Here is an 18,242-nt window from a genome sequence, read left to right on the forward strand (position 1 = left end):
TTGGTACACAAGGCGAAGTAAATGCCGTTGATATACTAATAAATTGATTGAATAACTTAATAATAACTATATTAACAGTTAATCCAGTACATCATTCAAGTTGCTGCTTGGTCTAGTAAATAATTGATCGCGAGAGGCGCCGCTCCCTCTTGCTGTCGAGAAAAAAATCGGAGCCTTCGTCTGGCATGACTATACTTTAAGAGAATCACTCACACTGAGAATGCAAATGGGAACCACAAACTCTGGAAGGCAACAAAGTACATCCCTCAAAGTGTTTTCCGCCTATTAGGTTCGGTAATACATGAGTGCGAACTGACAAGAAAAATCTCAGACCTTTGCTACATGACAAGCCGGTTTATTAAACCCAACGACACTTCAATTCAAGAAATAAGATCAAGTATTGAACTTGATCCGAGACTTGCAGCTATGCCTGCCCTTAATTCCTACTGATAATGATGATTCTTTCGACCGATTTTGGTCATAGTGACCACTTCGTTCGACTTAGCTGTCTTAGCGGCGCTGGTGCGCCCGAAGATAGCTTACATAGCCGATCTTTGCGGCAAACTCCTCGCACATTGAGAGTATCTGAGCACGCCGCCAACATAATTATAGTGAATGGCGGCAGATGGACGAGATTTGCATCATCGCGTTTCGCGTCGAGTTCAGGTGTGCGCTGCACTTTGAACTCGCGGACTCGCCTCTTCACAATCTCCCGTCATAGGCGCTATGCTCCCAAACCTTCCCATTGTGATTTGAGAAGGCCCATTTTGCATCTTTTCATATGCTGCTTCTGGACATCTTTGTACCTCTCTGAGTTGACCGCATGTTTCTGCTTACCCTCCTCAAATTAAAAGTAGAAGATTGATTTCTACTACGCTAAGAGAGGACGAAAGACGCAGGAGGACCAAAGTGACATAGCCCGTAGAATCGCTAAAAGTGGGCGGGGCACATAGCTCGTAGAGCTGATGGCCACTGGGGCAGGAAAGTTCTTGAGTGGCAACCACGAGCCGGAAGACGTAGCGTAGGCAGGCCTCCCACTAGCTGGACCGGAAGGTCGCGGGAGGTACCTGGATGCGAGCGGCGCAGGACCAGTCTTTGGGGAAGGCCTTTGTCCAGCAGTGGACGTCTTTCGGCTGAAACGAATGAACTAACGCTAAAAAAGTTGACTAAGCTAAAGAAATAGCCAAAATGGACTCTCGTAAAGCACCTTCATTTGATCTGATCACCATGCAGTCCATGTTCTTGACAATGACATACTGAGTGAGATCCTCACAAGTCTCTTAACTTTGGAAATGATCCATAAGCCTGGCAAGTCACCTTACGAAATCTCCTCCTATTGCTCAATTAATCTGACATTTGTATTTGTTAAAATTATAGGAAAGGATCATTCTTGCTCGTTTATTCCCTGGCCTAATGTAATATATTCCCTGGCCTAATGTAATATAGTATACCCGACGATAAATTTTGGCAGAAACCATACCAACCATAATCAGTACAATGTTTGAAAAAGAAAGAACCCTGTACGGCTGCTTTCGCTGCGGCTTCAGCTGGGTTTAGCATAAAGGACTACTCTATGAAATTAAAAAGTACCTTCCAGCACACTTCTACTACCTACTGAAGGAGTCTTATCTCAGTGACAGACAGTTTTAAATCAAACTCCGTGACAAAATCTTATCTTTTTAGCTGCAAAGCTGGAGTACCCCAGGTCTCTGTACTTGGTCCGGAACTCTACAACATTTACTAGTAAAGCAGCCCAGACACCAGAAAACTGCGGCTTTCCTTAAATATGTAACTGTGATCTTAAAGCGACTACACTGATACGAAGTCAGCTAAATGCCAATAATAATTGGCTGACCAAGTGGCGCATGTAGGTAAGCAAGCCCCGAAGTCTCACCATATTATCAATTAAGACGTCGTCAACTTATCTTCCGGCCAATTTCAAATCAAATCTCAAATCTCTCTCGACACATTGCTGCAATCAACCTACTTTAAAAATCTGGACCGTAGGATGACATGGAAGGACCATAAATATAAATAAAACAGATCTGAACATAATATTATGGCATCTAACTTTGGTCGACCGACAGTCAGCTAATCCATCATTAACTGTGTGCTTCCAAAGAGCTCAAATATACATGCTAAGAGCACATTGGTACGCTCGCCTTTAGGAAATACACGAAAACCTGAGGTGGAACTGACTTTATCGTACGTTATGAACTGTCAAATGATTACGATTGCTTTACACAATTCCACCTCTGATCTCAGCCAAACCTGCTATCCAAATAAAGTATCTATGATCAGAGAGCTGATTTATTAGGGTAAACCACTGCTCTACTAGCTCTACCGTGTCAAACCCCAACCAACTGCAAATCACCTGATTAGTCTTGACGACACATACTAAAGAAGCAGATTTAAAAAAAAACCTAATTAATAAAGGTCAAACAAGGTCACGCCGCCGACGCCGCCGCCGCCGAAGTCAAAAAGTCGGCGCGCCGCCGCCGGCCAATTATATATCGGCGCCCACCTCTACTGGGAACACACCGTGTTTTGTACGTAAATTCGGCTCGTAGCAAAGCATGATATCGTATCGAAGTCGAACGTTACATTGTCTACATAATATGTGCCTTCTAAATGATAATGTTTAGGTTTTGTGGTTTTTGTTGCATTATGTCTGGCATTTTTCTGTCACATTTGAAATCATTTACCCAAGGACTTCCATTACAAAAAAAAGCCCAAGCAAAACACCTATATAATAACGCAGTTTACGCAGTAACATATTTTATAGGAGTATAGTCGTAGTATATTTTATAACGAACAACAAGTGTATCTTCCGTTGACCGGTCATCAAACTCAGCCTCCTACGACGTATTTGCTATTTTCTTGTTATGTATTTAATTATCTTATCGGCTCACCAAAGGGTAATATTTGGTTGAGGCTTTGTTACAAATTAATTTATTGTTTTACTATTAACACATGTTTACTTCAAAGATCATGGGAGAACTGGGCTACATAAATTATCTAGGTAGAGTTCTATACATATAAAATGTAATCAGGATATTGTGCAAGAAATTCCAATAAGTACTTTTCGTTGGGAAAATAAGTAACTAATCATCTTTAGGAAAAAATATCCATGATAGGTAACGATACAGAATTTGCTGTCGAAAATCTTTTAAGTTGATTTTTCTAAAAATACAATGCTCCGATTCTACTTTAGGTGATTCATCTGTTCTTCACACGACGATTCTTGAGTTTTTGATGTCGCGACTGAGCTTTCCGCACGCTGCCTAAACCTCACCTAACGAGAAAATCCGTAGAAGAACTAAAGCACCAATATAACCAGTAGGATTGTCTAGCTAAAAGACATTGGGCGGGGAACGCAGCTCGTAGCTTCGTAGCGCTGATGGCCGTTGGGGCATATTGACATTCGACAGAGACCTAACGAAACGATCAAGAGAATGTTGCTTTGTCTGGATGCCCTGATATTAAAGTTTGTAAGTCTAGAATCTACTCATCATCATCATCATCATCATTTCAGCCATAGGACGTCCACTGCTGAACATAGGCCTCCCCCAATGCTTTCCATGTTGATCGATTGGCAGCGGTCTGCGTCCAGCGCTTCCCTGCTACCTTTACGATGTCGTCGGTCCACCTTGTAGGTGGACGTCCCACGCTGCGTTTTCCGGTACGCGGCCTCCATTCCAGAACCTTTCTGCCCCATCGGCCGTCAGTTCTGCATACTATGTGCCCTGCCCATTGCCACTTCAGCTTGCTAATCCGTCGGGCTATGTCAGCGACTTTGGTTCGTTTACGGATCTCCTCATTTCTGATTCGATCTCTCTCTAGAATCTACTACATACAGCATAATGCTGACCTATCGTAAGAAAAATACTCCTTAGCGACCCGCTATCACGAGACATTCAGTTTAAACATGCTCAAATGTTAAGCCCCAAAAAACTTTCCGAGCCAAAAATATTCCATGCTTTCTATAAATGGTTGTATCTGGGGAGATAGCGGCAGTTTGCTCACCGTTCGCGAGGTATTTGCTCAGCAATCAACGTCTAGGGGGGGTCTGATAACGTGTTGCTACATAAAGCCTGAGATTGTTAAATTCTAGAAAATTATTTGTAGTCTTACTTAAGACAATTTCAGGTATTGCAGAATATACTTTTTTTATGCATAACAAGGCAGGTATTCGACCTCAATGCACCTGATATTAAGTGAGATGCAGTCTAGGATCGTACATACGAGTACCTATTATCTGCCCTGTAAGTGCCTATTTACTCTCGCCTTTCTTATATGAACATTTGAAGAAGAGAAAAACTGAAGTTCGAATGTTTCGAATGTAGCAGTACATTCTTCATCTTAATCCTAAGGTGTATTAGATAAGATCGCCTAAATTGTACCGTCTCTCTTTGTTTTAATTTCTTTCCTTTCTTGTTAGCAAGAAAGTTTTGATCTCTCTATGTAGGTACCTATTATCGACATACACCGCAGAATTTGAAAAATCAAGTGGCAGTGGGCGGGGAACATAGCTCGTAGAGCTTGGGGCAGAAAAGTTCTCGAGTTGTGACCACGGGCAGGAAGACATAGTGTGAGCAGGTCCCCCACTAGGTGCAACGACGATCTGGTGAAGGTCGCGGGAAGTGCCTGGATGCAGGCGGCGCAGGAACCGGTCGTTGTGAAAATCTTTGAGAGAGGCCTTTGTCCTGCAGTGGACGTCATTTGGCTGAAACGAACGAACGAACTATCTACCTATCTTGTATTCTTCTTGTACTTATCGTGTGGGTTTTTACAACTGAGGTCGGTGTCAGCATAATAACTCGATACGTCTGGCATGATGACTCAATCAAACCGTCGGCTTGAAGTGTCACTGTAGTTAGGAACCACATTTCTTTGTAGACAATCAAAATCATTCCAAAATATCCTAACATAGGATGATTTTTACAATTGGAGTTCGAAGTTAGCCTTCGGATCAAATGAGTCGCTCTACATATAACTTCAAGACCACGAACTCATTCATAACTAAAAATAACCGATAAGAAGTAAAGCAATAATAAACTTCTATTTTAAACCAAAGTTTTGTCAATCAAACCTTGTGATAAAAGGTTGTACAAGCGATTATCTTAATAATAACTATTAAACCATTACACTAGTTAAACACAGATAACTGTGTGATTTATTCTCCGTCGACGTATCGGATGGGTCCTACACCCGGCCCGGGCCAGTCTTACTCCGATATTGCATCCCGTTACAAGTTTAATTATTGTGAAATATGTTAAGTGAGATCAGTGAATAAGTTAATGTAAGAGTGATTTGTTTATATTTACTTTGCGCTGACGCCATTGCGCCACGTGAAAATAATCTTATTGTGATCACATGATTACTGCTAATTTATTTTCTGATAAATCAAATCAAAAATATTTAGTTTTGAACAGTATATTTTGGCATTTACTACTCGTATGCAATCGATAAAAAAGATAGAGCAGAGAGGTTGAAACTAGTATCTACTTTAAAGTAAATCTTCAGTTTTATTCGATTGTTATTAGATGACTTATGCCCGTTTTCACCATCAATCCCTAATTTTTAAGTGACCCCTATGAAAACAAAATTCCTATTGTGTCACCATAGTGGTCACTTAAAAATGAGGGATTGAAGGTGAAAACGGGCATGAGTTACTTATTTTATGGACATAAACTCTTTCAGCTTTTGCTATAGAAGGAAACCATCACTTAGTACAGCAAGGTCTGCAGAATAATTTTTTTGTGAAGTAGGTATTGCATGAGCACGACTTTCCAACGTGCGCTTTGAAAGCCAAATCTTTAGTTTACCTTTGGTAAATAGAGAGTCGTGCTCCTGCAGTGGAGACTAAATTGCCTGATAGTGATGATAATGATGATGAAATCCAAATAAACATTGCATGGAAGTACGTATTCGCCAAGGTGGACCGACGACCTGATAAAGGTAGCGGGAAGGCGCTGGATGCAGGCCGCTACCAACCGTGCGATGTGGAAGTCATTGGGGGAGGCCTATGTTCAGCAGTGGACGTCATGTGGCTGAAATGATGATGATGACGTATTCGCATGATCACAATCTTAGTTCTGGTAGAGATCGGGATACCAACCTGCAAGAAAGTAGTCCATAGTTTTCACTATACCTCATTACGATTCAATCAGAATCCGATTTATTTACTCGTACTTGGGAAATAAACAAAATTGTAGGCAGTGAAAACTGGAGTTAAGTAGTTTATTCAATTAAAATGTAGGTATTTAACGTATCGAGCAGTAAATAAACAATACAAGCTTTGGGCCTAAAGGCGGTTCCAGATGTTTGTAAGTATGTTATTAAACGAACTCTACACAATTAAAATATTAGGTTTATGACAAGGGTTTATGTAATAATTTTACACCTACGCAATATTTTTTTGTAAAGGTGGATGGCCTCTATAGATTTTAACGAAAGTTCACAATGTTAAATCATCAGAAACAAAATACTAAGACCCAGTTTCACCATACAATGTTAACTAATTAACACCCCTGTTAAATCATTTAACAGACTGTTAAGGTTATTGAATGTCCCACCATGTTTTAACGAATGTTTAATATCCGTAATCCGTTGTTAAACTTAATTGCTGCTCATTAGGTCCGTTAGATGGGTAACAGGCTGTTAGTTTACTGTCACACAGGAACAGGATCGCAATGGCGTACAATTTTATTTTCGAAAACGAGGATCCTTTGGAAGTTTTAGACAATTTGGTCTATACAGTGTGTTTGGATAGGGCTAGCGATAAAAGACAATGCCGGAAATTGGCGTCTTTTTTTTTTCGCGCGGCCATCGACCAAACTTTGTTTTTTGATTACAAAATAGTGTAATAAACCAAACTTACTATGGCATGTATACCTCTAAACTCAGTCTGAACTGAGTTACGAGCATTAGAAGTTTGATGATTTTCATACTAGATTTGCTTTTTGCGCGCAAAGTTTTGTAAGAAATTGCAACAAAATAGTGAGATTGTATGTGTAAACAAACAATACCATCCATTAAAAGCTCCAGACATCAGTATGGAGCAGAATCAGCGCAATAAAAAAATAGCGCAATATTTTGTTGCAATTTTTTACAAAACTTGCGCACAAAAAGCAAATCTTGTATGAAAATCATCAAACTTCTAATGCTCGTAACTCAGTTCAGACTGAGTTTAGAGGTATACATGCTATAGTAAGTTTGGTTTATTACACTATTTTGTAATAAAAAAACAAAGTTTGGTCGATGGCCGCGCGAAAAAAAAAAGACGCCACTTTCCATACAAAATCTGGCATTGCCATTTAAGGCGATGTTATTATGTAAATTTTATCGACAAAAATGCTCCCATAATATGTAGGCCTACCCCCCTCCTCTTGGAATGGGGGAAGGGCTTAATTTTTGAAATTTATTTTTATGTGACTCTACACAAAAATGTTATTTATTTCTTATGTGCCCGTCAAAACTGAATTTTTTGACAAAAACTAAAATTCTTTTTTTTTTTAAGTTTTTTGGTCATTATTTTTCATTTTTAATGACACAATTATTATTGGTTTACAAATGCAATTTTTTATTTATCTGAGACGGGCACATAGGAAATACAAACAATTTTTATGTATCCCAAACACACTGTATAGTACGACGACCCAAAATATTTAAAAGCACGGCGTCATTATTCGAAGAATATGTCGCACAAGATTTCGACTTTCGAAAGAATCTGTTTTGGATGTGTTGGAATCCATTGAAGACAATCTTGCTCAAACTCACAGACACAGTCACACAAAAAACAAATGTTTGACATTTATTCAACCAGCAGAATGAAATGCAACCCGATTTCTGATGAATTCTACAAAATACGTGGTATTTAAATCAGTCGCCTTACATGTCACAAAAATATTATACGACTGAAGAGAATAGTGCTCGTTTTCGAAGCAATTCTATTACATACAATGACATTTTGTTTTGGTCGGTTTAGAAAGTGAGTGAATGATTTGAGACTCCATTCACTTAATGTATGATTTCGTAATGGTCTGTTAAAATAATACCATGGGACACGAAAATTTAACAGTGCTGTTAGCACCCCTGTTAACTTTAATGACTGGTTAAGTAATGTCCCATTTAGAGAATAACTAACAGAGTATGGTGAAACTGGGCCTAAGGCTCAGTTGCACCACCTAACTTTAACGGTAACTATGACGATAACCGGTGCGATTTGTATGGAGTTTGACAGATTTTTGACGTTTGCTACAGTCAAAATAAGATGGTGCAACCCAGCCTAAGCTATTGTTTTGGTTTTGTTTTAGGCAAAGATATAGGTAAGCTGGGTCTGATTGTGTTTCAAGATGTCTTTTGCATTTGAGCGATTGTGTTCGCCCTGTAACATAGAGTTGATGGATCAGCGCAAGCGCCGGCATTGTAAAGCTCGCCATACAGCCATTGTCTAACCTACCTAAAATATACTTTCAGAATATAAATGTATGGAGGGGAGGGAATTGATAAAATGTGTACGAGTTGTCAAAACGAGTCTCCCATTGATTGTATCTTAATTTGCCATAGCATCTTTGACGTCACTAATTTGCGAATTTTATTGATTTATTGATTTCAAAGCTACGAAAAGTTTTCAGGGCTAATATGAAAGCGTTTTTATAGATGTCTTGAAATCATTAGTTAGTCAACTAGTCATTGCGTAACATAACGTTAAATACATATTTTACACAAGCTTGGACACATCTTACTTAATTTCAGACTGTGTTTCAGATTAGTACCAAGTACATAAGTAACCTATATGACAAGGTTTTAGAGTAAGGTAACTTTCCACTGTCAGCGGTCAATTTCTCAAAGTAATTTCATTAGTGCTATGGTGTTTAGTTTTCCATAGCCGTCATCGGCTTCCATGTCAACATATTGTATATTACGAACCACAAGCGACGGGAATACCACGTATATTTATGGCGTGAGATGTTTTGCCAACATTGCTAAGACTCTGCAAACGTGATAAAAATCAATGGTCTTATCACTAACAGCAACAGTGAGAGTTTATTTTAACTTTTTAGTTACTTTTAATAATAATAATAATAAATACTCTTTATTGCACACCACATTGTAAAAAGAAACAGAAAGAAAAGGAACACATAAGGTACAATTATTTATTAATTTATTTATTAATATTTTAATATATTTATGAAGTACTTTTTTTATGGGAAGTTAGTAGGTATGAGTTAGTATTTCCGGTAGGTACTCTGTCTCTACATACGTTATTTCGGGAACTACTGTATTTTAAAACAAGTCTTTCACCTTTTACAAGATACAGTTTACGGTACATAAGGCTTATAGATTTGTAAAATAATGCTTATTACATACCTAGTGTACCTACATAAGATCTCGCACTCCTTAGACAAACTCAAACTCAAACATTTTATTTGCCATTAAGTAGGGTACAGGTACAAACAAAGTACTACGAGTATTACCTAATACCTATATTACTATTTAAAGTTTGCTTCGACACCTCTCTTTTTGTACGAAATAATTATTTTTTATACAGGACCCCATAGCGAAATCTTTTTAATTAAGGGTTGATAGAAGCTAGTATTTTTTTTATAATATTGTGCAATATTAAATTGAAAGCCATCCTTCATGGTGCAATATTTGTCTTATTGACCATCTTTAGATTTCTGAGAAAGTTTTTATCTTTTTACAGTGGTAGATTACCTAACGTAAAAACAGTGATCCAACATGTCGCAAGTGAAAACCAACACTAAGAAGAGCGAAGTCTACCTAATGGACAACTTGAAGAGGTATTACAGCACAGACGCGAAGGGTACCACCGCTGAGTACTTTGAAACTGACTTGGAGGAGGCTCTAGACATCGTGGGTAAGTCATATCACAGAATAATAATAAGTACTACATACAGAAGTTTTACTTCGCGAAGGTATTTAAAAAAAAAATGTAATTTAGCCTGTCTCAAGAGTCAAGCACCATTTTGTTGACAAACGTCAGTGATCGGCACTGTGCCGAAGCTATAGGGCTGACTTCGGTAAAATGATGTGACGTGAGGTGCCAAACTGCGGAAAATGGCGGAGGAAATACATGATTTAGCATGAATTATCATGAATAATATTAACTACTTATTTACCTCTCAGTGGCTTGAGGCAACATAAAAAAGTACATTCTGTGTTTTTATTATTATTTAGGCAGTTAAATACTGCACAGTATTTAGTACACCATTTTCTTTATTTTCTTACATCATACACAAGAATACGCGTGCGTGAGTCAATGTTCGCTCGTATGTGAGGCCTTGTCGAATAGTCTCCTGTAGGTGGGCTATCGTGCGTGTTTTGTTTTCGATGTAAACTCGCGGAGATGAACAGGCCTGGTCATATTATGAAAATGGGACTATTCCCACCTCTTGTTCCCACCGCTGCAACTCCTGTGTAGCCAAGATCTACAGCTTGACCCCCAACAAAAACAACCAGTCAAGTTTGTCCTGGGGTTGTTTGTCATATGACAGATCAATTTTTCATCACCACAAAACAACATAACTTCCATCTGGCGCAGTCGGGTAAAAAAATAACGTCCCACCATACTTTTGCAATTGGAGAGACCATCATACTAAGATCGCGCTCAGAATTTATTTGCGATCCATAGTATGAACGAATCTAGATTCCTATGTAATTAAAAACAACTACCTATCATTATCATAACAGTTATATTGTTTTTATAAATTCAAGTCCATCCATCTCTCACATACCTTGATACCTTAGCTAGGGAAGCGTCATATTGGTATGAGTTGTAAGAGTAGACCCGTACTTATGTTTTTATTACTGGCAATAGCAATTAGAGTTTAAACTTCTTAACTTTTCATCCAAAATCCACTCTACATAAATGGTGTATGGAAATCACTTGGCGTAGCCACATGCGTAGCTAATAATTTTTTTGTCAACGCCTACGCCTAAATTATAGCAATGTCGCACTCATCACTATTCCTAATCCGCAGGCGCTGGTAAATACCAAGTGTACCACAGCATTCTGATGCTGGCCACACTATCCGCGGCCCTTCTGGAGATCATCGGCAACGCCTTCATCCTGCCAGCGGCTGCTTGCGACCTGAACCTGCCGGATCATCTCAAAGGGATCGTCACGTCGGTACCTAATTTAGGTAATTTCAAATGAATTAATTAATTTATCTGAAACAATCTAGACTTATTTATTTACTAGATTTATAGCAAAGCCAATATGTCCGAAGTAAAATAACTTGATTAATTTTATTGTATATCCTCTGTGGTTGAGAATTCCGGTTAAAGCTCGCTTCCACTTTAATTATATTTATCAGTTTCCATCAGATGATGCAGGCCCATTTCCCCGTTCCATGCAGGAATTTTTTCCTGTTGTGTTTAAAAAAAATATATCCGTTATTGAGTCGTTATGGAACATTACCGAAAAAACAAACATACGTGACGTCATAGTCCTAATCAGTTCAATATTAGATGATGGTGTACTGTAATATGATCGTGTGCTCAATTTTCAGGTGTGATCCTCACAGCACCATTATGGGGCTGGGCCGCCGACTCCCTCGGCAGGAAGCCAGTGCTTCTGGTGTCGTGTATCATCGCTGGGGCCCTAGGCCTCGTGGCAGCCTTCGCTTCAACACTGACAGGCTACGCCGGCTGCAAATTCGCGGCGTCTCTTTTGTAAGTTAAAGTATACCTTTTTATGAATGTAATGCCCCACGACGAACATAGAAGACACAATTCATGGTGGGTATATGCTGAGTGCAAGCAATTTCCACAGTCCAATCATAGATTGAGTATCTATCCACCAAATCCATTGGTAATGCTCTCTATGCAGCCTGTCCTGTCCATCAGCACTAGGCTGAGATGCTGCCGGCTGCCACTGACTTTGATGATGATTATTATGATGTTAAATAGTGTGGAGCACTCCCAAATCCCACACGGTGGTGTGACGCAATTTTGGTAATCTAGCTCCTACCAACCCACTGAGTTACAAGGACCAATTTCCCTTGCAGTCTGTCCTGCCCATCGTCATTAGGATGGGCGTACATCAGCGAGATGCTCCCGCGCAGGCGAAGAGACGCGGCCGTGCTGGCCTGCAACGGGTTTCTCATGCTGTCGTCTACTTTGAGTCCAGGTACAAAATAAATATGGCCCATACCAATAGAAACTGGCTATATTTCTCCGACTCCGAGCGTAAGCCTATTTGATAAGAAAGTAATGTTAGGGATTGCTACTATTATGTATTCTGTGTGGATACTGAGATAGAAAAATCTTTTTTGATACAAAAACCAACAAGTGGACAAGTGAGTATCGAGAAAAACTAAGCTAATTTAATAACTAAATTATAGAATAAATTGTGCCGAAAGGGCGTCAACCACCGATGACTATGTATTTTTGCAGCTTCTTCGGAGTGTGTGCAATTTATTGATTTACGTGAATATAACCCAAGGAATCCAAATAAACTATTCTTCCAGTAATAGCATGGGGCATCCTCTCATTCGATTGGCGATTCATCAGACCATGGCGGCTCCTCACCATAATCTATGCCATGCCTCTGTTGCTGGTGGCCCTAGGAGTCGCCTGCGCCGACGAAAGCCCCAAGTTCCTGGTCGCTAAGGGTAAGAAACGACAAGCGTTAGCTGTTTTGAAGAAAATATACGCGGTTAATAGCGGGCTGACAGAAGATCTTTACTGCGTAAGTAGCCATAACGCCAAAAAGGGCGAGATACCATCCAAATTTTTCTTAATGTAGCTTATCATTATCTGTATGCTCTATACGCCTGATCGAATATTGTTAGCAACAAATGCCGTTACTAAGATATTGCTCATAAAATTTAATCAGGTGACTTCTCTTCGGGATGACGGCAAGCGCATGACCACCGAACCAGGTCCTGGGTGTGTGGTGACCAAATGGAGAGGAGACTCCACCTTGACTCTGTTGCGACCTCCTTATCTCAAGTGGCTGGCGCTGACTGGTTTTCTTATGTTTGGATTGTTTTCGTTGTAAGATATTAATGCTGTTTTTAAAGTTACTGAAATACATTACGGATCTTTGTGCCTCTGTAACTCTTATTCGATTTGTGCAGGTTAAATGGATTATTCCTATTGGCTCCAGACACCATAAACAAAATATTCTCCGATCCAATCGTGGACGAAGGGAACATTTGTGTGTTCATCGACCAATCTTCTAATGACGTAAGCTTTAGTCCATTACTCAAAGTACCTCTAGAATAGCACAACAATTGAGAGGTTGGTAATAATAGCTAGATATCGAACTGGCCGTCTCGAGATCCAAGGAACGCTGGATCGAACCCGGCCGCCGCTGGACTAATAATTGTGGTGAATCCACTTGAGGAGTTAACGGGACTATTAGTAATTTCTGCAATAAAAATATTGAAAATAATAATTGGTCCAAGTTCGGAATGTGGCGGATGGCCGCCACAAACTTGTCGTACTTACATAGTTCTTACATATTTCTAAAGATTACCTTTGACCTTTCTTCAACTGCTCACTCATCAAATCTCTTCTCCTAGACATTAAACAAGCCCAGCGAAGCGTGCGTGGACACCATATCCCACGCCACCTTCCTCATCATGGTGGTCACGACCCTGGTGTACAGCATCGTGGTGCTCCTAGCGTGTCTGAGCCCCATCAACAAGAAGACCTTGTTGATCGCCATGTTCACCACCGTTGGGGCAGCTTGCTTGATGTCTGGACTTCAGGAGAACAGGCAAGTTATGAAAAATTAAACTGGACTCATCTCATAGCAAGTTATTCCCCTCAGTTTTAAAGAAATATTTACCCATTATGACGTGCATTTCAAGTCATTGACATTCCAGGCAGACTGAAAATAACAAAGCAATTAAAGGCAATTGACAAAATTAAAGCAGTCAGCCGATGATTCGTCAAAATGAAAGCTACATTGATAAACAAAATCATCGAGGTTGATGAATTAATCGAATAGAAAAAATTCTTAGGTAATAACTATGCGGAACCACGTTACTACGCGCAAGACCTCATCAATCACATCCGATTTTTCGAAACAAAAATTATATTATTTTATACCATAGCAAAAATTACAATATCTAAATGCTAGTTTTAGAGGAACCAGCATCTTTAATAAGCTATTCGAAGCTTGTTCCCCCTTTCCTGAAATCTTTTTTGAAAAGGGCTTCGAGGGCAGTTCCCCAAGATAGCAGAGTTCTACTCACCTTTGAGATGCTATATCCAAGATGTGATTTTCTTCCAGATTGGTAGCAGGTGTGGCAATGTCAGCAATGCAGCTGACAGCTCTGGGTATTGGTCCTTTGACGGCGTATACCTGTCACCTCTTCCCCACGACCTTGAGGTATATGAGCGAGTTTATAAATAACCTAGTGCAAAATTAAGCTTTTAGTCACTGAACTTTTCAGTTAATCAGTGATTCAGATAAAGGTCTAGCGCTGGTCGAGGGTATTTTTGTAACGTCAAACGTCAATGAGACTTCATCCCCTTCACATCATATTCTTCACATTATTATATCAATGAAAGAAATAAAGAAAGAAAGAAAGAAATATTTAGGTATTACGATGAACATCACTTATACATGACAGAGAACGAATACAGAAAAAAGACAGAAATAGCACATAAATATTACAAGGAAATAAAAAATGAACTGAGCAGTGCTATCCTGTCACAACAACGATGCCCACCCATCGCAATGAATTCCACCTCCCGTGCCGATCCTACACCTCAGGAACTGGCTGATTTAAAAAAGCGCTAGACCGATAGTTATAAGTGTTTATTATACAGCCTAGAAAACAACTGTCGTTTGTTTATTATTATATCCCAGCATAGGTACTTAAGACTCACCGTGTGCGTAGAGATAAAACTAATCCCAGCTGAGGGCTGTTATTGTTGTTGCTTCGCTTAATTAATTATCATGTCATTATCAAAACATGTCAAGTATATGTAGTCCAGTAGAATTAGCTTTTAAATCGGAAATAATTCCTACAAAAGATTTTATTGTTTTAATGGCTTCATTGGTTGCCCATTAAGACTCTCCTAAGTTTTCGACTTCGACGGAGTTGTACTTAAGTGGTGGGGGCCCATTTTTTCGGTTTTCCGGTTATACCGCGTAAAGGACTTACCCTATCAAAAAGTGGTCTTCATGACGGTTGAAGGGCACTTAATCCTGCATTGAATAAGACCAAATTCATATGTTTTGGACAAACCGTTCTCGCGCTAATGTTCGGCAAAGTAGAAAATATACGTATAATTAATGACCCTCTCCACGTCCAATGGTTTGTTACCCACAGGCTTCCAAGTCTTGAAAAGGGCCACCTCAACCAGTGTAACCCTATCAAGGCTTACGAGCTTGATGCGCCTATCCTTGTTCGTCCCAGCCGTTCCTTAACTGCGGTTGCTGCACCTCTTCCTGGCACTCACCTGAACGACTCTGTGTTACCTACTGTGGCTGCCCCTCTTCCTTGTATCCTCCTGCATGACTACGTTGCCTAGCCGTATGCCTGGTCTAAGGTTCGACGCCAAAAATCAACAACAATAAGTTCATATTAAAACGCTGAAGAGTTTTTTGTTTGTTTGTTTGAACGCGCTAATCTTAAGAATTACTAGTTTGATTGAAATCATTATTTTTGTGTTGAATAGCTCATACATTGAGGAAGGCTATAGGATATATACAATCACTCTACGACTAATAGAGGCGAAGCAGTAAAGAAAAATGTTGCAAGCACGGAAAATAGTATTTAAACTATTTTCACGCGTACAAAGTTGATTTTGTGGCGTCGAACCTTGGACCAGGCATATAGCTAAGCAATGCAATCGTACAGGAGGGTACAAGGAAGAGAGGCAGCCACATTAGGTAACACAGAGTCGTTCAGGAGAATGTCAGGAAGAGGTGCAGCAACCGCAGTTAAGGAACGGCTGGGACGAACAAGGATAAGCGAATCAAACTCGTGAGCCTTGTTAGGGTTACACTGATTAAGGCGACCCTTTACAAGGCTTGGAAGCATGTGGGTAACAAGCCATTGGACGTGGAGAGGGTCATTAATTATACGTATATTTTCTACTTTGCCGAACTTTAGCGCGAGAACGGTTTGTCCAAAACATATGAATTTGGTCTTATTCATTGCAGGATTAAGTGCCTTTTAACCGTCATGAAGACCACTTTTCGATAGGGTAAGTCCTTTACGCGGTATAACCGGAAAACCGAAAAAACGCCGCTTTCGGGGGCCCCCACCACTTAAGCACAACTCCGTCGATGTCGAAAACTTAGGAGAGTCTTCATGGGCAACCAATGAAGCCATTAAAGCAAAAAAATCTTTTGTAGGAATTATTTCCGATTTAATCAATTTTTGTGTTTAATTCTACTGGCCTAATGGGTACATTTTTCTAGAATGGGTGTTCAATGCATTGTATAAATTTTTCCTACCTGGATGCCAAATAAAGCGACGTATAAGCTTTCAGAAAGCTTTGTTTCAGACCATTTAATTGTATTGTAGAAATCTAGGTTGATCCTGGAAGAGAAGTGAAATGGAAGGTGAAATGTATTAATTAATCATTTCTCAAGGTTATGATATGATGATCTGATCAAAACTATAAAATGTTTTGCTATATGGACTTTCTATGAAAGACCGATTTCGCGCAGACGAAGCCAGGAGCGGACTCTAGTTTCAAATTGTCCGTTTTCGTATGGTGTGCATAGACAGTATATCTATCTATCTGTCTAAACGTCCCCGGTCAAGGGTATACTCGTATATTGTACCAAGTAGATGCTGTAATCATAAAAAATGTCTTCTTCGAGACTCAAACCGGTTCTATCTTTTCGCAGAGGGACAGCCGTGGGCGCCGTTCTAATGTTTGGGCGGGTGGGGTCGGTGGCGGGCGCGAGCGCAGCGGGCTACTTCCTCGCCGCCGCCTGCGCAGGCACCTTCTATGGCTTCTCCGCGCTGCTGTTCTGTGAGTTCGTTCGTTCGTTTCAGCCGAAAGACGTCCACTGCTGGACAAAGGCCTCCACGAATTTCCACAAAGACCGGTCCTGCGCCGCTCGCATCCAGGCACCTTCCGCGACCTTCACCAGATCGGCCTCATAAGAAAGCTCAAGGTCACCCAAAGGGCGATGGAGCGTGCTATGCTCGGAGTTTCCCTGCGTGATCGAATCAGAAATGAGGAGATCCGTAGGAGAACCAAAGTGACTGACAAACCCCCAGAATCGCTAAAATCAAGTTCTGTGAGTATCGAAAAAGAATAATCATCATCCTCGCACAGGACGCCCAATGCTGAATATAGGCCTCCCCTAATGATATCCAGATTGGCCAATGGATCCAAAATGTAGAGATATCGAACCAGACCATTTTCAGCCAAAAGACTTCCACTACTAGAAAAGGCATAGACGGCAGAATCTTCGTCCAGCAGTGGACGTTCGAACTAGAAAAGTGCTTGGCCTCCCCCAAGGATTTCCACAACGATCGGTTACCATTTTAAATATCTTAATTCTTATTAGAGGCACACAATGCGCCCTATAATGAGTAACTGATGATTCCAGATTTTTAGAGTAGGTACCTACTGCCAATATTGAAATGTAGATGCATTTGTATCGTGTGTTCCTTCTCTGAAATCTACTACATCAAAGCAGTTACTTATTTAGTTTGCCTATTGTTCCAGTATGCGCAGCCCTTAGTTTCCTGCTGCCGACTCAACACGACTCGCACCGATCGTGTGACTACGAAGACACTGACGCCAGATGATGTACCAATATCTATTTAATATTTAAGTTGTAATCATGTAGCTTAACTTATTTATTAAAAACGTTTTAACACAAATTATGCGATATTTTCAGTCCAAGTCTTATCACAATCATCCTCGTTAAAGAGAAGCGACGAAAGTCTAATACTCTTCTTCTAACTACTCACACGATGTCTAACAACTGAAGTCAAATTCCTATGTCACATTTTATGGCATGGCATTAGATAATGCCTTAGCACAACTTAGTTAGAAGGTTGGTCCTAAGGATAAGACACAGTTTTGGAAAAAAAAATGTTTAGTCATAACAAAGATAAATCCGTATATCGGTAGTAGACCTATATTGTCTTCACATTAAGCACAGCAGACTGAAGTCCTAAGTTAAACTTTCACTTTAACATAAATAAATTCTTTAACTGGATTCAACTGGATCTAATTCGGTCTATGTTGCAATAGTACAATTAAATTTTCAATAG

The 18,242-nt window shown here is 39.9% G+C and overlaps 1 protein-coding gene across 2 annotated transcripts; it reads left to right on the top strand.

Annotated features, from left to right (window-relative positions):
* The first annotated feature begins 5,198 nt into the window (after positions 1–5,198).
* LOC135076596 (synaptic vesicle glycoprotein 2B-like) lies at positions 5,199–17,823 on the top strand. Of its 2 annotated transcripts, XM_063971023.1 has the most exons (12): positions 5,199–5,302; positions 9,713–9,886; positions 11,010–11,171; positions 11,541–11,703; positions 12,039–12,160; positions 12,501–12,721; positions 12,869–13,029; positions 13,113–13,221; positions 13,560–13,756; positions 14,276–14,374; positions 16,856–16,983; positions 17,689–17,823. In XM_063971023.1, exons 2-12 carry the CDS (start codon positions 9,748–9,750, stop codon positions 17,769–17,771), a joined length of 1,584 nt encoding a protein of 527 aa, XP_063827093.1. In that variant the 5' UTR covers positions 5,199–5,302; positions 9,713–9,747; the 3' UTR covers positions 17,772–17,823. The 2 variants fall into 2 exon arrangements, with proteins under 2 accessions (XP_063827093.1, XP_063827094.1); XM_063971024.1 differs by lacking the exon at positions 5,199–5,302 and having other exon boundaries at positions 9,562–9,886.
* The last annotated feature ends 419 nt before the right edge of the window (positions 17,824–18,242 follow it).

This window comes from Ostrinia nubilalis, chromosome 12, assembly GCF_963855985.1.
Source record: "Ostrinia nubilalis chromosome 12, ilOstNubi1.1, whole genome shotgun sequence".
Classification (NCBI taxonomy): Eukaryota; Metazoa; Arthropoda; class Insecta; order Lepidoptera; family Crambidae; genus Ostrinia; species Ostrinia nubilalis.